General features: G+C 35.7%; 1 protein-coding gene across 3 annotated transcripts in view; it reads left to right on the forward strand.

The window, feature by feature from the left end:
- rheb (Ras homolog, mTORC1 binding) overlaps nt 1–27070 on the forward strand; it is a 54538-nt gene that overhangs the window by 15150 nt on the left and 12318 nt on the right. For 2 of the 3 annotated variants that reach the window (XM_088642939.1, XM_088642938.1), the window contains exons 2-4: nt 6288–6359; nt 23160–23227; nt 23498–23580. In XM_088642939.1, the coding sequence (XP_088499065.1) occupies nt 6288–6359; nt 23160–23227; nt 23498–23580 (223 nt within the window). The remainder of the gene's footprint in view (nt 1–6287; nt 6360–23159; nt 23228–23497; nt 23581–27070) is intronic. The other variant, XM_088642940.1, reaches the window with a different exon arrangement.

Here is a 27070-nt window from a genome sequence, read left to right on the forward strand (position 1 = left end):
TATATATATATAAACTACAGAAGAGCTTTGGAGCTGCATCAACAGCTGAAAACAGCCAGAAACCATGTTCGTATGTTAATAAATTAAACCTGAACAGGATGAGGCTGTTTGGAAGTCACAGTACTGCTCGTCACACTTATTTATAAGCAGCTTATCGTCTTGTTCTCCCCGAGCTGCACCAACATAACAGTTAGCCTCCACACAGATATCGTATCTTTCTCTTGACTGTCGTGTAAGCTCCTTGCAACTGCAACTCAGTCCTTACCCCCACCTGTGAGAAGTGCATGAAACTCACTTCTGCTGTATGTCAGAGGTGCCTCAAGAAGTATCTTGCATATAAGTAAGTGTATTAGTATAAGATTGGAAGGTGTTATTAATCAGTGTTACTGATTAGTGTTGTTTGGTAAGAGAGAACGTTTATTGGCTGATTTGTTTTCAGACAACAATGAATTTTATTAGTATAATGCATGAAGTGTACAGTGCATCCAAATACTTTTTATAAACAATTTCTAGAGCCAATGTACAGTCCAGGTGTTTCCTTCTCTCTAAAACTGACAGTATTCCAGCCCTCTCAGCTCTTACTGTCACTTAAAACATTGTGTTTGATATTATGAAGAGTTGTGTTGAAACACAGTACGTTATGGTAACCCAATTGTATCTGCAATTCAGATGTGTTGTTACTGAGTTGAGGATTTCCAGGACATGGACAGCATCAGTTTCCTTAAAAGAAACAAAATTATAAGGCATATTTAAAGTAAGGTGGGTCAGAAGGTGCTTCTGCCAGTCTGAACTGCTGGACCCCTGCAGATACCACAGGTGACACCTTGAGAGTGGACCTGTATTGTATAGAGCCATATATGCAAGAAAGAAGATGTGAAGATAACATTGAAATATCACTTTTCCTCAATTTCATTTCTGTCCTAGAACACAACCATGTCATCAAACATCCTCTATGCTTTCTAATAATCCTAACCCTAGCAAAGATTTAGGTAGGCTAGGGTTACAGTTCAAATTATCTCCAAAGAATCAATGCAGCCTTCCACTAATTTGAGTGGAAAATATAGCTCAGGGCATCAAGTCCTGTGCTTGTTAGAGAACAGGAACACACTGGGGAGTTAGATTCCACCACAGTACTGTACCTATGTAGGAACTGAGGCAGTTCATGGGTTGGACATTTTCTTGGTTTAATTACAGAGGCTCTTTAGAATTTTGTAGGGGTGTTGGGGGATTTCCCAGGAAATAATAATGCCAAAGAGCCAATGGCAAGCAAATGTATGAGATTAGGGGTTGTATTTGACCTTGAATCGGATTTTGTTTTGTGCAGAAATTAATCAAGAGGGAGGCTGAGATGGAATGAAGGAATTCCAGAAGTGATAGTTTGGGGGAAATTCATGTTTGGTGGATAGGTGTTTCTAATTATATATAATTCAGTCTACACATAAAATGGGATATTAATTTGGGATTATATCAAAAGTACTAATATCTTTTGTTTTGTAAACATAATATGTTAATGAAGACTGTCACTGTGTGTTGGGTTGTGCATTTTTCTATTTAAATGGGCTTTTATTTTTGCTAATGGATTAAGCAACTATTATTTACAGGTTTTGCAGTCTAATGTAGCACAAACTGTTAATACACGTATTAATATTTTACACTTTCTTTAACAGATTATACATTGTCTTTGGCATTTTCTATTCTTATATTACAGCTGAATTCCCATCCAGAGAGCCATAATGTATAACAATGAGCAATTGTTCTTTTTATTCTTGAAAATTCATGAAATGTGAAGGGGAGGCAGGATGACTGAATCCATTTAGACTTATTTTTCAGCTGTGGATTTTAACAGTGATTGTACTGTTGTGTAGTGAGTTACATCTAAGACGAGTGAAACCAGTCCTCAGTTACAGTATATATTTTTTAAATTATCATCTTTAGTCCTGTAGGTTTTTTTCCCTTGTGAAAACAGAAATAATGAAGTTAATCATGCTACATGAAGTACATTTTATATTGTTATATTCAGTGTAATTTTTCTTCTTTCACATTTTTACTGTGGTATTACACTGCTTTACTACATTGGACTAGGAGCACGCCATGATATACTATAGAATATAATTAGATTACAAAGATTTCCAAATGAGCCCAGGAGGAGAGGTCCAATTTTTGGCCTGTTTTTCATAAAATCCTTTTTTCTAAAATGTCAATTTAACTACGAGTTCATGATTATCGCTGTGCCAGTTTGTTACTTTACCTTGACATATGTTTATACTTTTGTGCTTGTTACTGCCAAGACAGGCAAAGTTCTTCCTTGCTGACTGTCATTTTTCTTTACTGTCTGAAGTAGCTCATTTATTTGTAGGTCAGTAGACATTCCTGCTACCATACTTTGTTTTGCTTGAGAGAGTTGAGGATAGGATTCATATGATTTGTGGGCTGACTGTTTTAGTGAATGGAGTAGGTCTGAGTTGTTAATGTGGTCTGTTTGACGTATTGTGCTACACTGCTTCATGACGTCCTTAGACCATTACCCAAGTGGGTCAGGGGATGTAGAGCACTTAAAGCTGACTGTGGACAGGGCTGACTGGCCAAGTACCTTGTGTTTCCTTTGCTCTTGTTTTGTTCAGCCAAGCACTGCAATAGTCTGGTGTGTGTCAGGATTTCGTTGTGCTATTTCATTGTCTGATGAATGCCATTAGTGTTAAATAGTACTGCACTCCTGCTGAGATTGAGATAGAGTAGAGATGTGCGTGTATTTCCCAAGAAGACTAACAATCAGTTCAGAATAGAGTTGAATATCAAGCAGCACACATTTCATTTGAACTTCACAATGTTATTTTAATGATAGAACCCATCATAATGGTGTTTCAATCATTCACAGTTCATGTGATCTTGTGGTCCCTCTTTAATTTTGTTTTCTTGCCGATGAAAAAAAAACGAGCCCAAGATAGTTTATAATTAAATAAAAAATACCTGCACTGTAAATAGACTCACAAATAGACCGTTCACAGGATAATATAGGTGGTTTTGATTAGAGAAGTAGAATGAACTACTACTTCATTTAATTAGTAATGTGGTAAATAATAATAATAATAATAATAATTGCTTACACTTATATAGCGCTTTTCTGGACACTCCACTCAAAGCGCTTTACAGGTAATGGGGACTCCACTCCACCACCACCAATGTGCAGCATCCACCTGGATGATGCGACGGCAGCCATAGTGCGCCAGAACGCTCACCACACATCAGCTATCAGTGGGGAGGAGAGGAGAGTAAATGTATTTTTACTGTTTTAAAATCGTAGCTTTAATCATATTTAACTTCAGAAACATCAAGTCAATCTTTAAAAACACAAACTAGCAACCATTGACAGTAATGGTAGTATTATTTCCTGTACATTTCTTAATTTCAAAAATAGAATTATAGTATGGAAAAAGAGTTGCTCAGATCATGTCTTTTATGCTTATTGGTGGTGTTTGCTTTCATGCATCATGCTCCTTTATCATAAAAACAGCAATTTTATTAGTTAAGATTAAAGGGGAACTGCAATTCTAATTTCTCAGAGCAGTTATTAAATCTCGCTAACAAAATAAATTCATTGGCAGGATAGAAATATTTTTTAATTGAGCACAAAATCGTGGAAGTATTTGAAATCGTCATGCTTTTGCAAACCCCTGGTCTTGCCATGGGCTCACTCGTCACTCATTAGTTAACTCAGTAGTCACCATAATGACTAATGACATTTCACCTCAGAAATTTCCCAACGTGATCTGCATGCAGAGTTAACAAGTAGTATTTATCTGAAAAACCACCTCAAAGTTGAGAGCAATATTTCCATTGGATTAAAAGAGATGTATTCACAAGCCTGCTTGTTCACAATGTCATAGAGCCGCTTCAGGTCCCCGGACGTTTTGTTGCTTCATTTTGAATCACAGAATATGGTGCTGTGCATACCTGGAAACCTAGTCTATTTTGTGATGTAATGATGTGAATTGGAGGTTTTACAAGTTTCTGTGTACATTTCACTTGTATTTTCCATTATTCTGGTTTCAAATGCACTCATCAAGGCGGATTATTTCTAACCCCGAAATATAAAAATAGCATTGCAGTTCAACATACAAAATATATAGCATTAAAAATAGTTCCCCTTTAAAACACTGAACAGCTGTGTGGAAACCATTAGCCTTACAGGTAGAGTCAAACTCCAGTGCAAACACTGTTCAGTTTTACACCCCAAACAGCAGCCATTGTCTTATCCTAAAATCAGGGTGGAGCAGTGGCACTGAGGCTAAGGATCTGGGCCTGTGGTTGGAAGGTTGCTGGTTCAAATTCCAAATTCCAGGGGTGCCGTATAAATGCCTGACCCTGCGCTCTGACCCCAAGCTTCTCTCTCCCTGCCTGTGTGTCTCATGGGGAGCAAGCTGGAGTATGCAAAAAGACAGATTCCTAATGCAAGAAATTGTATATGGCTGATAAAAGTGATCAGTATACAAAAATGATCATCACCTCTACAATCCTGTAATTGTAGGTGATTGTGCAGTGATTTCACACTCAGGTGATGCAAGACTGACACCATGAAGTGAATCCCAGCCCTCTTGGTGTGTGCTGCATCTTGTCAAGGTTTTAGCTAACGCAAATGAGTTTCACATCTCTGGATTACAGCCACACTTTTTATAATTGCGTATGTTATAAGACACATTTTATCCTGCTCTTGCTGCACTGCTTTGATGTGATTTTAAATGTCCTCTTGAGAAGCTACTATCATTATTATTCATGTGTGTAATAGTGTGATGACACTATAATATATTATCTTCACAAAGGGTATACATGTGCACAGTAGTCACAATTGTGTCTACAAATTAACAAAGTGGAATATTTATAGTGACATGAGATATGAGATTCCTTGCAGCAATTTACGCTGACGTCACTGGTCTCTGTTACACCTGCATTACTCAGTACAAGCTCAACCAAATTTTTTAACTCTAATACAAAACCTTTTCTTTGAGAATAGTGAGTGCTCATATACACATTTTCCAGAAGACTGGAAGAGCTGGGTTGGTGAAACTTTTTTTTCTCGCCTCAAATTTAAAATCCGTAAGTTACTGCGTTTGATATAGTTATTTGAAAAATGGTAATTTGAGAACTTTATTCTGTAACAGTATATTTTTAACTTTTCTTGGAGGTTGGACCTGGTACAAAAGAAGGATTTAAATTCCATTATAAAAGCCGTAATATTCACAACACGTTTGCTGTGTGGGTATAGTACAGTTTGCAGAACTTCTGGGTGGACATCGTGAGGTTAATTAATACACCTCCATGTATAATTCTTCCGGCTCTTCCTAAGGGTTTTGAGCCGAGAGAATTGGATAACATCTACTATACACCAAATAAGTACTATAGCTGGTTGTTATAGCAACAGACAGCAAGTCCGTACTGTACATTGGTGGCCAGAGGAGAATTTTTCCTTCCAACTGAATCTGTCTTTTGTCTTTTTAAGCAGGCTTCCAAAGACACAAATTCGCAGAAAACATAATATTAGAATTGTTTGATTTTGCACTTGTTCCTATTTACAGTCAGATTTACAGAAATACTCATTAAATCGCAATCAGTGTGTATTTTGAGGCTGTATCTTGAAACTTGAAGTGTTCTCACATAACATCATGTGTATAAATTTAAAATCAGGTCTTCATAATCTGTTTTCAAAATGAGATATTTTGATTTTCAAAAAAACTGCAGCTTTCTGTATGGACCTTTTATTTAAAAAATATTGCACATTTTGGTGAGAAATAAGGTAAAAACAATCTAGAATGTTGCCAAATGTGCTATATAGTACTGTTAGTATGAGTATGCTTTTAAAAACTAATTTATTTTTTTTCTTTTTGTAATACATTAGGCCTAAAGCTAATACAGTAGTATTACTGGAACAGTAAGTTCCAAGTAGAGCTGAAACACAGCAACATGTAAAAATGTTTTGATTTCTTTGTGCAATTTATAGTGCACCTTCTCTACTGGGGTTGGTCTAGTGCTGTAGCAGATTGTAGAGCTTTCAGGTAAAATAAGTGGTACTTTTTATCTTTTTCTAATGGGAGGTCTGAAGCAAACAGTAGTTTTAGGTCAGAAAGAATATCACTTTAGGAAACCAGAGTCACCAGGACAACCGATGCTATGTAATAATTAACCTTGCATGGTACTCCGCACAATAACCTGATTTCTCAGTAACAGACAAAAGCTGTTGAAGGCTTTTAAGGAATCTTTAGTTGCAACTTAAATATTTTTTTATTCTGTTGCAGGAAAGTCTTCATTGACTATTCAGTTTGTGGAAGGCCAGTTTGTTGACTCTTATGACCCCACCATAGAAAACAGTAAGTGTTCTTTTTTTAAAACATATTGAATGTTTACACTACCTATCTTCTGATCATTGACAACTATGCAGGAAGCACTGACATAAACATTTTAAAAATATAGATGTGATATTTGATGTGTTTCAGTTGTATTTTACCTCATTAACTGCTGTGAAACTAATAGCACTGGAAGACATCTTATAAAGTAGATATAAATAAAAGAAACATGTAATTTCCTCTTTCGTGAGAACTATCCAGACTGATATGGCAAAAGACAATAAACAATGTGATGGACTGGCATCCCGACCAGGGTGTATCCTGCCTTGTGCATGTTGCTTGCTGGGTTAGGCTCCCGACACCCTCGCAACCCTGGATAAAGTAGTTTAGAAAATAGATGAATATCATCAAATGCTTTTAAATGTCAAGAAAGAAAGACTGTTCAATGGTCATACATCCATACTTACCCTTTAATCAGGATCAGCAGTGGTAATAAGTGTAAAGTACCAGGCAAGAAACCTTTGCACAAAAAATATTCAATCTAAATCCGCAGATATCTGAAAACGTTGTAAACATGATCTACTGGCAATGGAAGACAAAGGGAAAGACAGTCAAGCAAAGACACTGATTTCTTTTCTAAGGTCAGGGCTAAGTGTTTCCAGACCTGCATGCCATTTTGCTCCTGTTTTGAGTTACAGATGAATGCTTACCACATCAAAGGAAACTGATAAAGAGAGCTCTTTGACAAGATGGGGGGTAGCTGGAGCTCAAAGCTTTTGCTCATATGAGGACAATGTCATTTAACACATTGAATAGGCATGAAACAATAAAAAACTGGTTAAAAGAGAAATGACAAGAACAGATTAAATAACATTTTAGCTTTTCAGCTCAATTGTTTTGCAGATTATGGTCAAATATCAGCAAAAAACATTGTTTGTGCATGTGTAAAGGTCATTCATTTTTCAGTGTTTATGACAGGTTTATGCTGACTCATCTTTTTAGTAAGGATTGACAGATGTCCTTATAATTTTGAGTGCTGCTGAGTGGATATGTATTTATAATAAGAAATAGTGTTAGTTGGGCTACTTTTGTTTTAAAATCTACAAAAGTAGAAATACTTGCTTCCCAGGCCACAGTGTGTGACATCCCACATCTCAAGAGAATGCAGGTTTGCTATTTCAAAAGCTGAATAGCAAGAGTTGTTTACTGGGAAGAAGTTAACGGTCTTAAAAGGTTTGCAGGAAGTATCAAAGCAAGCTTGCTTGTGTTGAACCTGCAGTATAGTGTATTAAAAGGCTACTGTTGATACCCTCTCATTAGAGGAAATATTTTAGGAATAATGATAGCAAAATCCAACATTGGTGTCCTCTTTAATTACTTATGATGTATCTGTAGATGAAACCTCTGTAACTAGTAGATGGTACATTAAAGAGCCAAGAATAGATTTGTTAGGTACCTGTTTTTCCATTGGTTCCACTGAACAAAAAATAAAAGGGCCTTTTACATTTACGGTCAAATGAATTTAGCATCTGCATGCAGTGTCCAACTACAATATATAGCCTGAGGCTTTTCATATGTTTCATGCTAGTGTTTGTTTCATTCTAAAAAAGAAAAGTAGAATTACCTTGACATTTCCCAAGATTAAAAAAACAGCAACATTTTAAATGATTATTGTGGTTACGTGTATATATCCAGAAGAAAGGCTGTATAAACATTATTCATATACATATTCTGCTACAGTATACTATGCAATAAAGATCCATTACGATGTATTTTTTACAATACAGTTCTGTAGGTTGAAGCATTCTCATGCATTTGTTAGAGCCTTTTTGAGAAATATGGCCAGCAGCCATATCACCCTGCAACTCACAACTGCAACTCACAACCCACTGAAGCTAAGCAGGTGTGAGCCTGGTCAGTACCTGGATGGGAGACCTCCTGGGAAAAACTAAGGTCGCTGCTGGAAGAGGTGTTAGTGGGGCCAGCAGGAGGCGCTCACCCTGCGGTCCGTGTGGGTCCTAATGCCCCAGTATAGTGACGGGGACACTATACTGTAAACAGGCGCCATCCTTCGGATGAGACATAAAACCGAGGTCCTGACTCTCCAAATTTCCCATTGGTCCTTACCAATCATGGCCTCCTAATAATCCCCATCTATGAATTGGCTACATTACTCTGCTCTCCTCCCCACTGATAGCTGATGTGTGGTGAGCGTTCTGACGCACTATGGCTGCCGTCACATCATCCAGGTGGATGCTGCACAATGGTGGTGGTGGAGGGGAGTCCCCATTACCTGTAAAGCACTTTGAGTGGAGTGTCTAGAAAATTGCTATATAAGTGTAAGCAATTATTATTATTATTAAACATCACAAACGTTTGTGAGACATTCAGAATGCTTGAAAGGAAACTACTGTATTCAACTCGGTTTATTTTCTGATTTAAAATGCATATGCCATACTCAAGGCTTGCAGAAATCACGCAGTGCAAGTTTCTTAGTACATATTTTATAGCTTGACTTTCAAAACATTTATTAAAAAATGTTTTTAAAATACATTTTTAAACACAAGCTAATATTGTAATATTTTATTTTGTCTCCCCCCCCCCAAAAAAAAATAAATAAAATAAAATAAATTATTAATTACATTCACGGTACACTTTCTATCTTTGGTATCTTATTAAGGGTGAATGATCTTGTTAAAGAGCTCCTTTCCTCAGTATTATATTATATAATATTATAATATCATATAATATTCTTTGTCCCTGTTAATTTATCACATGGTATCACCTAAAACTAAATTTCACCAAGATATTTGTATTACTCGGATATTTAACTCAGGAACGTGTGTAGTTGTAGGTCTGACAGACAAAGCAATGTAATATTTAAGTCAGAGACATGCACATTCATTCAAAGGTAAGGTTTTCTTAACTGCTGAAGCACTATTCAAATTGGGCACAATTGGAGTCCTTTAGGAATTTGTGTAGGAAATGCTGCTCAGATACTGATCAGAAGCTTTGCACACAAGTGCGTGCTGAGTGGAGAGCACATTCCTCTGTATGAGAAAGAAGGCACTGTATATTACGCCACTCACTCCAGGCCTACGCAGGGTGTCTGTGCGCAGTCTTGCGTCACAGCCCTAAGAGAGGAACATAATTCTCGCTACAGATTGAATTTGTAAACAACAAAAACAAACTGAATTGCAGAAACATTTTTTTTAATCCTGTTCTGTTGAAACAGTAATATATTTTGGTACAATGACTAACAGTTAATGTTATCTTTTTATACTTGTATTAAAGTTGAACTATAAGCAGTCTTGATTAGTTTGCTGTCATTTTGAAGATAGCAACAATTGAAGAACAACAAAAAACAAGAAATAAAGCCAGTGTGATGATGCAAAAATCTAAAATTGAATCAAATAAGCCCAAATTGACCCTGATGTTTTTCAAAGTTAGACACACATTTCCTCTAAAATTCACAAGTAATTGTTAAACCTTTAGAGACCCCCCCCCTTATTATTGATAAACAGTACACTGATATTGAATTAATATGGTATTATATATAGTGGAAATATTAAAGTTACATATTAAAAGTAATTGTAAAATATTGTATGTTTTATGTATAATACATATACAGAGAGTGTAATATAAAATTGGCAAGGTGGTGTTGTCTCAATGTAAATAAGGATTTATGTCATATACACAAGTGTTTGGAGCAATTTACAGGGTACAAACATACAAAAGATGAGAAAAATAAAGACAAAATAACAGTAACGTTTGAAATAGAGATAAAAAAGGAGAAAAGGTCGACCCTCATTAAAAGCTTGATTATACAGATAATTCTTTAGATTTAACATCTGTAAAAGAATTTACATTCCTAAGACTGGCAGGGAGCGAGTTTCAGAGTTGTAGTGCCCGGCAGCTGAAACTGAGTATCCCGAGTTGCTTATACCTAGAAGAAGGTACTAAAAGGTGTGCCTCAGCAGAGTGCAAAATCCTACTTGTTTCATAAGGAGTAATGAGGGATCTGGTGCTTGGGGCTTTAAAAGTTAAGAGTAACATTTTGAACTGAATGCACTGGGTAGTGGGAAGCCAGTGAAGACGTGTCAGTTTTGGGTAATGCAGTCACAAAGCCTTGAATGCAGTTCAGTTTTGGACAATGTAGTAGGGGGACAATTGTAAAGATGCAAAGGAACAAGTAATAGGTTTATTCCATGCTGAAAAAAAAGAAGAAAGAGAACACAACGTTTCGGCTGTGGAGCCAATTGTAAAGATTACCTAGGGGAGATGTGATGTGAGCATGAATTAGGATTTCTGCAGCAGTGTAATCAAGTCTGGGGTGAAAATAAGAGACTTTAAAGATGGTTTTTATTTATGTATCAACTCGAAGCTCAATATCAAACAAGACCCCAGAGTTTCTCATAGTAGGGTGTAATATGATGGTTATAAAAGGGTGCAGTATTAAATTCTGTACAGCTGTTTCCATGTTTTACAGAATTTAATGAATGAGAAATACCTTCCCAGGCATCTATGCACATCACCTTAGTTTTTGTCAGATTTAGGTGGAGGAAATATGAGCGGAATCAGGTCTGAATTTCGCTAATGGATAATAACTTGTAATTATGAGTCAGTGTTTTCTACGTTTATTTTTTGTGACATGATAACCCTTTAAACTTGGCTTTGGCCAACTTTATTTTCCTGTTTAAAACACTAAAACTCTTCTAATTACAAAACACTGATACAAGATGAGCTGCTTAAACTTTATATTGCATTTATTGATGTAGTGTGGAGAAAATGACTGCGATCTGCTTTTTAATGGAAGTTATATTGCAGAATAAGTATAGAACACTGATTATCATGCATTATTTGAAGAAAGTATGATTTCCTTCCACCTCCCAAAAAATTCTGAGTGATTAGCTATATTAAGTTGTCCAATCATATGAAGAGCAACATTAAGGCCCATTCCTTATTAATCCACTCTATCTGGCTACAGTATCAACCTAAACATAGTAGTTGGGTGAAGTTTCAGGTGAAGAGGTCTATAGGCAAGTACAATGTGTTCTGTGGAGAAAAGAAATTTTAACCTTCAATTCCAACATTAATAGAAACAAAAATACAGATAATTGCAGTTACTAACTTTAACAGCTTCTTAGGATGTGTTTTAATTCCATAACAAGTGCTATATTCCAGAAACACTAGAAACCATGTAAGGCACTAACATTTATTTGTTTTGCTAATGTGTTAGAAGAAATTTGTTTGGGTTTCATTTTTTGAAACAAGAGGTTTCAAAATATTTTGGTAGGAAAATTTCCTTCTCCATGATAAGTCACGTTTTCTATGTTTTTTTTAAATATGCTCTGTAACAAACTTTCCTTTAGTGAATCTGGCTCACCTTACCAGATGAGCTGAGTCTCAGAGACAGATGGACCACAATCAATTTATTGAACACAGTGGGATGTCATTGCCTTAATCCTCTCATGTGATGCTCATGGCATGCGCTGTGTTGGCAGGGAAAGCCTTCTCTCCTACAGTGATGTTCCTGACATGTCCTCTGCCCACTGTGCTTTTGACATATACTGTAGGAACGTAGCCAGGTGTATTTCTGGAAACTCCTTATTCATTCTCTGTAGACTGAAGCACAGCACTTGCTGTTTTTATTTCTCAATAATGTTGTGCCCACTAAAAAGGATTATCTGCTCACCAGACCCTTACCCAGGAGTCTGTCAGAGCCTTTATGTCTTGCTGTCTGGTTACACTTGCAACTCTTCATACACCTGAGGTCAGTTTGCGTCACGTACTGCACTCCTCACTATTTTAGACTAATGTGATTAGATTAATAAAAATAAGAAAATAAAAATCAGAAGTGCATTTACATAAACATGTATTTTTTATTGTTATTTTTGTAGGATGGGATTCTAATAGAGATGGGATCAGTGTTACAGTGTTTAGCAGTGCTGCCTCACAGCACTGGGGCCCCAGGTTCAATTCCGGAACTGGGGTGCTATCTGTTTGGAGCTTTTATGCTCTACCCAGGTTTTCATGGTTTTCCTTTGGATGCTGCGGTTTCCTCCCACAGTCCAAAGACATACTTGTTAATTGGCTACTGGGAAAATTGTCCATGGTGTGAGTGTGAGATCATGCCTGTGTGTGCCCTGTGATGGATGAGTATCTCAGCCTTGGTGTATCCTGCCTTGCACCTGTTACTTGTTGGGATAGGCTCTGGTTCCCCTGTGACCCTGAATTGGAAGAAGCAACTAGAAAATGGATTGATGTATGGAATTCTCATACAAAAATTCAGATTAAACATAGGTTTCCAAAATATATCGGAAAATTGTGAAAGTGCATTTTGGGGAAATCCTTTTGATCTTGTATTCTATTTATTAAATTAATGTAACAAGGGTTGCTTTTCTGTTTATTTAACCAAAATATACAATTACTTAAATAAATGGCTATCTAATTTCAGTCTTTAGCCACAATATAGTGATACAGCTGAAGTTAAACCATGTTGCTTGAAAAGCCCATATTAATTAGTTTTCAAATGATAATACATTTTTGTTGCTAACTATATTATGCTTAATTTTGTTGTGCTGTAAGATCTGTCCTGTTTTTTAGTCTTTTTGTCCCGAGGGTTGCAGTGTAGGATTAGGTATATTTTTTTTTTAAATGAAGGATGATAAAAGAAGTATTAAAAAGGGGGGTTATTGAGTTATATAATAAGTTCCATAAATTATTTGCAGATTTATAGTTTAACCCATTAAGTTTTTCCCAAAGAAGAAATAAATTTTATTTTTCGGAACCTGTAATACATTAGTTTGGATAAAAACGAACATAATAATAGTCTGAATTCTCTGCTTTACTGTGTGTGATCTTGTAAATACAATTGCAATTTATTTTAAATCTTGTGATAGGCTGATAAAGTTAATGTATAAAGCAGTTCCAAATCTCAACATAGATATTAAGATGAAGATTCTTCAAGCACACAACCACTTGAGAAACACAAACACGTTACTTTGTCTTTCTTGTAATTTAATGGTTACTTTTTATTTCATGAGTATTGACTATGTCCAACACAACTTAGTGTTCAGAATCACATAAACATAGTTTACTGTTGGAATAAAGTATTATACTAATCTGTACTAAACTGTAAACATTTTAGTTTAAAACACAATACTGTAAACAACCTTTTGTGGATTAATTTATACAGACAGAAGTTCGAATATTAGAATTTGAGGAATACAGGAGGTAATGTTTTACTTTTTCACTGCATTAGTAAAAGAACCATTGGTGGCTTTTGAACCTTGTGTTTAAAGTGTTTTTGTATCATTTATACCTTGAATACACCAAACAATGAAAAACAATTAAGTTTCTTTGCACTGTAATTTAATGGGTGTGCTACATATTCAATTTAGACAGTTTAGAAAGATTATATGTAATTTCAGGTCATACACCATTTTTAAATGGATGAACTAAGCAATGCCTTTTGAGCTCAGAGCAGTTTTGAAGAGCATTTAAATAAGCCTGGTGCAGTTTTATTTTTCTATAAATAGCCTACTTTAGATTTGGTGCAGTTTCTTTTAAGCTATTAAAAAAAACATGTAAAAAACAAAACCTTTACTTATGGTATCAGTAATAAATTTAATTTTTAATGTAGTATACACTTTGATTGATGTGCTCTTACATGGATTATGTGAGTAAGTGAAGCATTTAAAATTGTACATATGTTTTTTACATAAATTAAGTTTAACAGAAATATAAAGGCTACATGGCTATGAAGTACAATTATATTGAAGTGTGGATTATCTCAGGTGATCCAATATTAGTGCAGAAATAAAATAATCATTGTTATTGCAAACAATTAAAAAAGGAAATACAGTACAGAAACACTTGCTGAACGTACATTCTGATAAGTGGCCTAATAGGTTTGATTCAATAGGTTGGATAGATGTGGCCCTTCATTTCACCGGGACCATCAGTTACTGTCTGAAATATTTTTGTACTTGTTGACTCACCAGGTACCTTACCTGTCCTGCAGACCCTTTGTGTTTTTCTGGTTTTGAAATCCCGCTTGGAGTACATAATACAGTACATGGAGCCAGTCTTTCCTTTCATGTCTTGTTTGTTGCTTGTTCTCGTCATGTTGTGTGCACTCCATACCCCTATGTAGGCTTTAGATTAGATGTGATTAGATTAAATTAAATTTAGATAATTATCTGATCCACCGTAGCCTTTGAAAGTCTCATTTATCTGAACGCCAAAAAATTAACATCACATTTACTCTCACAGAAAGTCATAGCCCCTTGGGGTGTTTTTTCCCACTCCTTTTGTAAGTATTCACGGCAGGTATTTTTCCTGGAATAGTTAATTTTCATTTTAAATGACTGTAATGTTAATGAATGAACGACAGCAAAGTAGACCACAGTAAAACATGGCACAAGGAAAAATAATCCAAAATGAACACTAGGCACCATTGTAAGAGGTTAAATTTAGCTTTTTTTTGTCACAAATATTTTGCTTAGTGAACAAACTACCTGGTTCATAGTCAAAATAAAAAGACAAAGATAGTACAACTGGACAGAAAAGCAGTGAACATGAAACTGCCCAACCTAAACAAGTCTGATATTTTTGCATTGTACACAATGCTGGGTCCTGATGTATTCAACCACACCAGAGGTTTTTCTACCATTACTGCAAGAGCGCTGTGGAATATGAGACAGGTACACGATTCTTGGCCTGCTAGATCTATAATGGTAGGGCTGTTTATTTCACAAAAGTTTGTTTGACCTATGGCTTGCATGCACCAAAAGCAACAAGCATAAAAGAAAACACTGAGTTTAGTTGCAGTCTTGGGTTTTGCTTTACTTATTATATGTGTGGGTCCTCTGTTCTGTAATATAGCCTGTATCTTACTCCACCATCCTTTAATTCGTTAAAATAGCTGGGTCTGTGTTGTAGTTTGTGATGTGTAGCAGCATACTGTATGTCCCACACAGCACTGTAGAACTGTGATTGAGAATTGAAATCCCTTATCACAAATGGTATAAGATATCATTATCTTTCAAACATTTGTCTGCATTGAAATAAGCATTCACTAAATAATAACACAACTTATTAAGTGCTTGTGCATTCCTAATACCTATGTATTAAACAATTATTAGTGACTAAAGATAACATTCACAAGTAAATAACTAGAACACAAGTTAATTGTGGGTCATTGGGAGATGATATTGGGATGGTAAAATGAGTAATTATCTGCATTGCATTACCTAGCTAATGTTCTTACACTCCACTTAACAGACATGTGAAAATAGACTTGAAGAGTAAAACATTTAAAGAGAACGAGGGCCTCACGCTCTGCTGTGCTACTGATGCGTTGTGCATACTGCCTGTGCGGTTTGCAGGATTGACTAGGTGAGCACAGGACAGGAGCAGCAGACAACGTATGACATAAATAAAAAATACAGCACAGATTAGGTTTTATCAAACTGTTAGAATTTTAGCTTGTCAATTTTACCAAAATAATTTCCATTTTAGTCTGTTGTTCCACCTCTCTGTCAGATTTTCAACATGGATCTGTCAGTCTCCACTGCTTCTGTCTCTATCACACACATTCCTGTCTCCTAGTTGCTCAATTTGCAATATTGGAAGTCATGGGAGGCCAGTTAAATAATGACCACAGGTCCTTGTACTGGTAGGGCTCAATACTATTTGTTGAACAGATCCATACTAGAGAATCGATTGCTGACTGAGTATACAGTATAATAGAGCTCCCAAAGCTGTGTCCGAAACATAAGGCTTAAGGAAATTACACATAATACAGTGTCTTATAATAATAATTAATAATAATAATTGCTTTCACTTATATAGCGCTTTTTCTGGACACCAGAACACTCACCACACATCAGCCATCAGTGGGGAGGAAAGCAGAGTAATGAAGCCAATTCATAGATGGGGATTATTAGTAGGCCATGATTGGTAAGGGCCAATGGGAAATTTGGCCAGGATGCCGGGGTTACACCCCAACTCTTTTCGAAAAACGCCCTGGGATTTTTAATGACCACAGAGAGTCAGGACCTCGGTTTTACGTCTCATCCGAAGGACGGCGCCTGTTTACAGTATAGTGTCCCCGTCACTATACTGGGGCATTAGGACCCACACAGACCGCAGGGTGAGCGCCCCCTGCTGGCCCCACTAACACCTATTCCAGCAGCAACCTTAGTTTTTCCCAGGAGGTCTCTCATCCAGGTACTGACCAGGCTCACACCTGCTTAGCTTCAGTGGGTTGCCAGTTGTGAGTTGCAGGGTGATATGGCTGCTGGGGTCTTACACCCCATAAAAAGTTTCTGATTGCAATTACAAATGCTTGATATAAACATACCAGATTGGCTTCAATGAAAAGTACACCTTTTGTGAGAATAATGCATTGCATTTAATTTATGTGTTACCCTGTATTGCTTCACTCCTTCATTCTGAGAGATTTCAAAGTGGTTTTCTACTTTTTGTAAGGAGATAAGAAACTGAAATCCGCAGATAATTGTATACATGTATGGATATCATTTCTTATACCTCAGCAGCCAGTTAGCTCCTGTACAGTCACGCTCTACTCAGTTCAACAGTTCCTGGCTATAAATAGCTACAGTGTCTCTGTGGGGTACATTGTAAAGTCAGCATTACTAACCTGAACTGACAAGGCTGGCTAACCTATTCAGTGTTCTAGTTATTTCACAGTGTTTAGTTGAACAGGAAGCTGACATTGTACTGTATAGTCACTGACAGTTGTCTGAAATATTGTGGGTTTGTATTTATTTTTATTGCACGAAACTATCTCATTCGTGGATTTTGTACTCTTTCCCATATACTTTTTGTTTAGCACATATATTTTACACCTAAACCTAAACCACTTTTGTGAAGCATGCTGATTACGAACTGCTTTACTATGCTTTAATAAGTCTACTTTCAAAACCTCATCTTTAAGGACTTCAATTAAATAATGAGCTGCATTACAGTAATTCAGTTATCCTTTGCAACATTTTTGAAGTGAATTGTAATTTCCTAATTATGACAGGTCTCTCTTTAGTCCATGCTGTTCTTTTCAAGAATCATCACAAGTGCCGATTGCTGTTGCTTTATTTTTCATTCTTGAGGTTATTGGCAAGCATTCTGAATAGAGCTAAAAAATGCCAGTTTTTGGTTGTTTCTGGATTTAGTTATATTAGCTTTTTTCACCATGGTTTAATAAGACACAGTCTGTGGCCCATAAACTTGTGTCCAATTAGGCTTATTAGCTCATGGGGAAAACTATGAAATTTGGATGCTTCTAGTCTTCTTAATATCTTGCTTTCTAAAGCTGAGACTTTTACCAAGTGATGACTTTCTGTGTTAAGTGTGGAGAAGTACAGTGATCTGTATTTAAACATCAAATTGCACATTCATTAAATAATAACTCACCTCACAATGGCATTTTCCACAGAAGCAGAATAAAAGGATGATTCAAGATGGATTTTCAATCTTTTCAATCTTAATTTTGATTTTTGTTTTACTTATAACCGATTTGTTTCTTGCAGGTGTTCACATCTTAAAAAGCTTCCACCAAAATGGAGCTCAGCGATCTCTTTTTGAAATGGGTCCAGAAGCAAACCTAAAATGATATGAGGTGGTAATAATAAAAAAAAAATCCTTGTGTTTATGTAGCAATTTTATTTAAAATAATCCCAAACGTAGAAGAATTCCTTCATTTACCTCTGAAGTGTATCACCCAAAAAGGTGATTATGCACCAGTACCCCCTCATGCAACAGACATACATGTCCGCCAATACCAATTGCAGTTGCAACCTAGATTTCTTTGGAGGTTTTACTTAGCTTCAGAGATCTGACAAGATCATACAACAGAGTGGTAATGGTGCTGCCGGTTTCTACAGTGAGAATATTGGATTAACCCTTGTGTTATATTAGGGACCTTATAGACATGTCCATCATGGATATAGTCATTGAGGGAGTGCTGCTCATTGAGGGATTTTGTCTTGAGTCTCCTTCTGGGTTACTTTTAGTGACATTCACCTTGAGCAGGAACTAGTTAAACTATTGCACATTACAAATGCAGAATGTCTGAATAATAAGGCACAACTGAGGCAATGTTAGAGTCTCCAAAACTCGGAATTATTACATGGTTTCTTACATTTAAGCTTCGTTTGCACTGTATAGTGAGTTTAGCATTCAGGAATCGATGGATTTAGGTTTTGCTGTGACTGCAAATGGTGAACAAAAGAGCAAACAGTCTTGAGAATGTGAGACAGATATCATTAATATTGATGACTGGATTTGCTTTGTGTGCTGTTTGGGTTTGTTGATTGAATTAAAAATAATCTTTCCCGTCACCCAAGCTTCATACCCCTTTCTCACATGACTGTTGATCAAAGCCTGCACACTCATGTCAACTGTTTTAACTGGTGCCAGTATCACTAAGCAAATACACTGTGCAGGTCCTTCTGTTTGCACAGCCCAGCTGTAGACTGATAAAGTTCCTGAAAACCTGTAAGACAAATTGAACAAAAGCTGTATATCTCTAGGCACCTGTTCAATGCAGGCTCTTTTTTTATTCCTTGAGCTCTAATTGGATTCAGTTGAATAATTGGTGAGATATTCAGTTTAAGGTACTGTACTATTTTGCAACCCTTCTGAAGTGATAGAAATTCTGCATCTTGTTTTGATGACCTTAATTAGACATTTTGTTAAAAATGAACAACAAATTGGTCCAACAGTCAGTCACCTTTTACCTTTTAGCTATTTTGTACTAGGTGAAGCTGAGCTTTTGCTGTGGGTGCAGTAACCAGTAAGGCTTTATCAGCTCTGAAAGCAGACCTAATTTAGAGGGTAGCACCCTTTCAGAGAGTTCTCTTGTTCTGATGCCTACACTTCCATGACTACAAGTGATATCAGACCCATTGTATTCTATCTATCTTTAGCACTTGCATTATAGAAGCTCTGCATAACACACCACTTTGACAGATCAATAGTAGCTAAGGAGCATCAGGCAGAAAACCGAGTTTATAATTCAATATAGTTTTCGTCAGTACAGCCTAATACACTACTTTCTTGGTTTTTCTGAGTCTCTTATTTTTGAACAGATTTTACAAAGTCAGCAGTTTAATTCTTCCTGCTGAAGTATCTTAATATAAAGCCAAGTTTGCCATTTACTGATTAATCCAATGTCCCAAACAAGAGCTGTGATGCATTTTTAAAAATATATAATGTCTATTAAAATAAAAACATCTGCCTTCCTTCAAAATGTCTAGAAAATCTGACTTGAATTTATGCATAAACGTACCCAAAGTTTGGTTGATATTATGTGCTTGTATTGCTATAGTGCACTGATCCTTTTATGCTGCTATCACTGCTATAATGTGTTTCTGTACTTCCAACAAGGAATAATATTTTATTATAAATGCCAAAATGTGTTGGTTGTTTGTGCATGCATCAGTCTTATTCACAAAGATTGTTTTCTTGCTCTCTCAAGAAGTGTTAAATGATTATTCTCCGTATGATCGGATGGATTAGACACTGTGCTGTACCCAAGTGCCTAATGTTAGTGCAGTTGGACTAAGCATGATTATTAAATGTAATGATGTCTGTCGTTAAGCAGGTACAGTAAGTTTGATTTCGTTTAATCTCTGTAACCTGTGTTTTTTGTATCCAGTAATGTAATTGTATTAAGTGTAGTAAGTAGGACTGGTGATGGTGTATACTTAATACTTAATTTCAGATATTAGTGCAAGAAATTATTGTCTTATGTCAAGTACTATTGTTGGCCAATCCAGTCCTCAACATTAGATTAGGAAACCTATTTGAATAAGAAGGCTCTACAGCCGAAACAGTGTTTTCTTTCTTCTCTTTTCAGCATGGAATAAACCTACAGTATTACTTGTTCCTTTGCAGCCTATTTGAATAAAGCTATTTTTTGTGTGTTGAAAGTTGTCAGTGCATCACAAACTTCAGACTCAAATTTTCCTATCACAATCATGACAGAATTTCAACTTCAATTATAATTGTTCTCCACGATACCATGATAACACTGTCTTGAATAACAGCTGTTACATTTGGTTCTAGGATACCAACCTTCAAAGGTATTATTTTGCATTTGCTTTTAGAGGTATTTAAAATATATAAGCTTTCAAAGCTTATAATGGCCAAATAATAAAAATAAATCATGGTGTGTTTTTTGCATCATAAAAGTACTAAATCTTTTTGATAAATATAACTCATACTACTTTGGAATAACTATAACCTGAATAAATCCCAACACAAATTTATTCCAAAATGCAGATGATATGTTTTAGCTGGCATGGAAGCTCTGTATACAAAGCAAGGAAACCTTGAGGTTTCCTAAAGTACTATTTAAGTTACATATACTGAGAAGTCATTAACCTTTAATGACCTTTAATGACCTTAACATTAACTGAGAAGTCACAACATCAGAAGATGAACTGCTTTGACTGGGATCCCTTTCCAGATGGCATTTACTGTATGTAGCTGCACCCATCACTCTTAGTAATCCAGTAAGTCTGATTTTTAGAGTTGTAATGGAATTTGGCCAATTAAAAAAAAGGTATTAGAGTTATTTCTCCGCTTAACATGGAAAGATGCTTTCCTGGAAAATGAAGAGTAAATAAGGAATAAATCATTTAAGAACTCGTTTCTCATAGTAATGCACCTAAATAGGGGTGGGGGGGGGCATTCTTGATCTACTCCCAACCAAATAAAAACAATTCCAAATTGAAAACAATGTGTGGTTGTACTGAAAGTCGTGTTTGAACTATTTACTGCATTTGTGACTGCATCAGTTTCCTATAAATGTGTTAGTGGTGGGTGTTGAAATGTGTGGAAAATGCCTGAGCAATGTGCCCATAGATGCATCTGGACTGTTCAACTATCTGCTCATTTTACTCTCTCTGAGCTTTTAAATGCCTTTATTTTAAAAGGCTTTTTAAAGTTACTTTGTTTCATATACATATTCTTTCTATTTCATTTTTTTCCCATGCAGTAGGTTTGATTGATGGTTTTATTGATTTTTTTTTAGATAATTTGACTAAATTAAAATAAAAATATGGAAGACCTAGCTCCAGGCAATAACAATATACTGTACTTGTAATGTACAAACTAAGCTAATAAAGACATTTTATGGATTTATTTAGCAAGCATGAGATGACGGGAGATGAATAGTGGAATAGTGGAATAGTGGCTGGAAGAACAAACAGCCTTTGAGTCACCCAAGCAACACTATTCATCTCATTATGCTACTAGGTGGGCCCAGAGTATATAGTATCAAACTCTCCATCAGCTTTCCTGTAGCTGGCTGCAGCCAACCACAGTGAGAATTAACTCTTCCTAAATTATTAAGTAGTCTATAGTCTTCAGGCATATTAAACTAAAAACACAGGAATGAAGAGCTACTAGATCAAGAACTATCTGTATCAAAAAGACACCAGAGGTATCTGCTTCTATTCATTTTCGGCAGCCTTGTTGTACACGATGAATGAGAGGAAGGCCTAAGGAGATGAATACGAAAGGGAATAGAGGCCCTTCTCAGGGGCTGCTTATGAGGGATAAGATCACTTTTGTTAATTTGATGTGTTTTTAATTTGTAAAATCGAATTGATAGAATTAAATTGCTAACAGCATGTTGAGACAGTAACATTTCATTTTCACAGACCATTTTTTTGTCTGTGTCGCTCCATTTATTTCTGTTACAGTTAGTCAGATCCATATGAAAGACATAGACTGCTCAGTATAAGTTACTGTACATTACAGTTTTAGTCATATTTCTTGTTTTTTTTTTTAACAGATATGCCACTGCACACCAGGCATCAAACTGTGCGGGGATTATGCCATTAAAAAAGCCACATTCAATTATGTCATTATGGAAAAGTCCTGAATAGTCAGGACTGATTTTATACCCCTTTCAGAGAGATCACTAATCACCATTTTCATTATGGGGAAAATACAAATTAAACCACTTGTGAGCAATAGCAGTGTATTTAAAGGTTGTCTGTGTTTTTTTAGATTGAGATTACCCTTCGACATTAATGGTTGAAGAGCAGTGGAAAGTTTTGTTCTCTGTATTTCTTTGAAATGATTGGCAGTGACCTTTTTTTGAATATTGAGACATAAGCATAGTCATCAATAAGCTGATTGCAGACTAGTAGACTCAAATATAGACTTTTCAAAAAGAGTTGCACATCTGAGGGTAGGTGATCTTGGTTTTCTGTTGAGAGGGAGGTGAAAGCCATCTGTTAAGCTGTACAAGATACAAATCCATCTCTTCTCTTTGTCTAAACTAATGAACCAAGGATCAAGGGTGCAACACAGTATATATGTAAGTAGTGGATAAATAATAAAGTAAATGGTAGATAAACCAAGAAATGGGTATTTTATTTCACACTTTAATGTCTCTAGTCTAACACAGTCATCTTGTTTGTACCCTTTCTTATGGTTCTTATGTTCTTGTATGATGATACGGTCAGTAAAAATAAAAGTTTTTCATGGTCATACTCTATATTTTAAAATTTAAAAAAATATTTAGTTTGTTTTAACACCTTCATGGCCCGTCGTAAAACAACATAATCTTAAATCTTGCAGTTTTAAATTCAGAAATCACAACTCATTGTAACACCATGAGCACTCAAGATAGAGGCATACATTTACAGTGAAGTGTTATTTTGAGAAGAAGATACTTTGCATGAAAAGGCACCACTGAACATCTAAATAAACAGCCTTTTATGATTATCTAGAAAATTCAGTTACAGATCACTTATCTTAACTATCTTCTTTATTCTGCAGCATTTACAAAGATGATAACAGTAAATGGTCAGGAGTACCATCTTCAGCTTGTAGACACAGCTGGACAGGTGAGTGGCCTTCATTAGGAGACAACTGCTAAGTGACGTTCTATTTTTTATGTCAACTATTTAAAGTGGTACTTTCTGGAAGTGCTGTGTGTGTGGTACACTGAGCTGTGGATCAAGTAACCTATCAGTTTTTAATTGTACCCCTGCATATTTTTATTTTCATATTGACTTAAAAGCAGTATTCAGATTCAGAGTCATGATCTTTTTTTTATTTCATTAGTAGTAGCAAAAAGTTTTACTTCTAATGCCAAACTGTTTTACTTTTTGCAGGATGAGTACTCAATTTTCCCTCAGACATACTCCATAGACATCAATGGATACATTCTGGTGTATTCAGTCACATCCAACAAAAGGTAAGCTCTTTCCCCATTCCCTTGGATGTGTACCCTCTGTGCTGTAGGTTCTCTATACTTATCCATTTAAACTCCCAAGGAACAAAGTGTGCTAAGACTGCAGGATGTCAGCTGTGGCTGGGTGCCATACTGTATACCTGTTGCCCAAGCTAGTTGAAGGTAATGTACTCTGTTTTCAGGGATAAAGTTCAAGGTTTCATTATTAAATCATATAAATTATTTCTAGATTTTTAGGTAATAAAGTTTTTCTAAAATAAATTATCTTTTAATTAGATAACCACCTGTATTTGTCAGAGGTATTGAGTAATGTTCTGCACACCACATTTACATGACCTTATTCTTGAAAACAGATACTGCTGAGGCTATATAACATATCTATTCCAGACAACTAGAGCTTCGGTGGGCTTCCAAGATTTGTGGTTGCAGACCGTTTGACCTGAGCATGAACTGAGACAGTGGGAAGGAACTGAATATGTTAAATTGTAGAATTATACAAATCTAATTTGAAAGCTTAGTGGTTGTAGTTTACATTTGATATTTTAGTAGATTTATTACATTTTCATTCTTTTGCTGTGAAGTGTTTACCAAAATGTATCCACAGATTTTGAAATAACTTTAAAGCCTTCAAAGCAAACTCTGTTTAAGAGTACCAGTAATTAATTCTGTTTCAGTATGTACTCTAGATTTTAGGCATAATAAAGCACTCAACATGCTGTAATGCATAACATTTTGGCATCCCTTCCAAGACGTATTTGACTTTTGTACAGTAACGTAGACTTCTTACACTGTCTTTGAAGTTGGAAAATTGCTATGTGATATCACGAGTAAAGAAAATAATTAGAAAGTTTTACTCAAGAGTGATTTCAACTGTATTCATAGCCTTATTAGGTATTTTATGTTCTGTACTTGTTGAAATGTCTGTTCAGAATAACACAGAGAACTTGAAACTCTTACAAAGTCAACATCCCATGTGGATAAACTGATAAACAGGGTAGAAAGTTGTTGCCATGAAAAGTTTAGGATTATATAATTTCTTATTAACCTTTCTTTAAGAACATTGTATGCTCAAGTCCTACTTAGAACTACTTAAAGATCCTGTAAAAGCAGTCATCACTGCAGTTTTTCTCTTCAAGAGAACTGGCAGTGACGTTCACTCTTTGCATACGCAGATGTTGTGAGAATATTGGTTTTCACACTGTACATCATGAAAGTGAAGCACAGCACTTGGATATTCTGTCTCAACATGGATAAAGATGTATTTTTGTCCTTGTTAATGGAAGTTAGTAATGTTCAAAGGCAAGACAGTCCTGTTGTTGGAGGCGGAATTTGAAGTTTGTTGTTACTCTCTCCTCCAATTTCAGTCTCAGTCAGCAGTAATAAGTACCTTTGAGTTAAGAAGGGACAGTACAGACCTTTCTGACACAATATTTAAAGATACTGAAGATTTTGATTCAAGGGCTAAATGCAGACATTTTCCAGTTCAATTTCAGTACAAGTATTTTTATTAATTTTCTTCTAAGATCGTCATAAAAATGATCCAGTTATAACAGACTCCCTGTATTAGTGGAGCTTTCCTGACTCTCTTGGCTTCTCTCTCCAGAGACTACATGTTCCCACCGCATCAAAACTGCTGACTTTTGAGAATGCAGGATTGAAGATTCATTGAACTTTGTAGTCTTCAGAAGACTAGATTTTCCCCTAGGGAAAGCAGGACAAACTAACCACTGTAGAAATACTTCAGTTATACTGTGGACATGTGTCCATTTAAAAATATCATCCAGTATTATAAAATGTTATTTTATACCAAGAGTTGTTGGTATAAACTTTGATTCTCAGATCAAATATCTGCTAGCAGGCAGATGGCCTCCTTGTGTTTTTGTCTTTGTTCTTACTTTCTGACTAAAATGTTGAATATTTGCAGCATGCTGTATTTTTTCAAAAAGTTAAAAGGAATTTGAGTCTGTGGCCAAAATATATGAATTCCATTTTTCTGTATAATTGTACGACATTGTAACTGAAAAGGGCATTATGTTTACAGATAATTATTTTGGATTAAAATTGGGTCGAGATGCCAAATGTGTTCTCTTTCTTACCTCACTGGTTTGCCAGGGAAGCAGTGTTTGTATGGTCCAATGCATTAATTGCTAGTGCTGCAACAATGAGTTATTGATTTGATTATTTATTGATTTTTGTTGTATACATACAGTACTGTTTGGTATTTTCTGCAAATATAATTCTCTAGGTTGTCAGTCACGTTTTATAAGTGATGAGCATACATTTAAAGTCTTGTATTCAAGTAGTACCAGAACATTCTTTACAAATCCTGAAGTTGAAAGTTTCATGTCTAATGTATCTTTTTGTTACTGTTTGCAATTTACTAGTATACTCATGTTAAACATGTTAAAAGCATTTGACTACTTACTAAAATTCATATTTAGTTTTACTTTTATGAATGTCATTAACAGTTAGTTAGACCTATTTTGATTTCACACGGAAACTTTTCTTTTTGCTACTGATATTAATTTGACTCACTTGTGTGAAATATAAATGAGAACCACCAGTGCACAATAAATGAGCCCACTTACTCACTCAATATAAAATCTCCTGAAACAAGAACGCTCCGCATGCCAATTAAAAGGTCTTTACATACCACACTCTCATACACATGCCAAGGAATGACAAGCCTTCCCTTAAACTAAAGGCCTGCACACTCCACATGTTAATGGCACCATCTGTTTAGTGGTGCAGTGAATTGGGAAGAATTAACAGCAGAAATCTTAATTTAAGCAGGCATCTTTTACGTTGTCAGTGAAGTGGAAGGCAGTTACTGAAGTCTTGAACAAATGTGTCCAAGACCCTTTCTTTTCCTGTTGAGCAAAAAGCTAAGTTATGGGGTAAAATGGTGTGACCTCTGGTTGTATGTGTTATTTTGTGTGCTGCCGTGAATAGAGAAGGAAAGTCAAATTATCTTTTGGGCTCCACATGGAAATGGCACCTGATTCACTACAGATCATCTCCATTGTAATGCAAAATTCACTTTCTGCGGTAGGGAGTAGGACACAACAGAGTCAAATGATCATACAAGCATCAGTTATGAATTATTTTATACTTATGCATATTCCTAGGCATGAATCTATTTTGTTCCTCAGGCAAAGACTTCCAATTAATTTCCATGGACTGAACTGATGCATATGCACAACCTCAGTAGTAAATACTGAGGTTGGTTCATTTTTTTTATTAGTATTGGTTCCTTGTCACAACAAAATACTGAATTCATGTCAGGTGATTTCATAAAACTGAACATATATTTTATTTAACTTTCAATATTTGGAGTGTGTTGAGTATATAACAAAGATTCATGAGAATAAACAAAGGTTTGTGGCTTCAAGATGTAAAGCAACAAAATGTGAAAACTGTGCAAGGGTCTGAATACTTTTTTGAGGTACTAAATGTGTCGAAAAAGACCATTTTTTTGAAGCAGCGGGAAGCA

Source organism: Lepisosteus platostomus, chromosome 8 (genome assembly GCF_059453375.1).
Source record: "Lepisosteus platostomus isolate fLepPlt1 chromosome 8, fLepPlt1.hap1, whole genome shotgun sequence".
Lineage (NCBI taxonomy): Eukaryota > Metazoa > Chordata > Actinopteri > Semionotiformes > Lepisosteidae > Lepisosteus > Lepisosteus platostomus.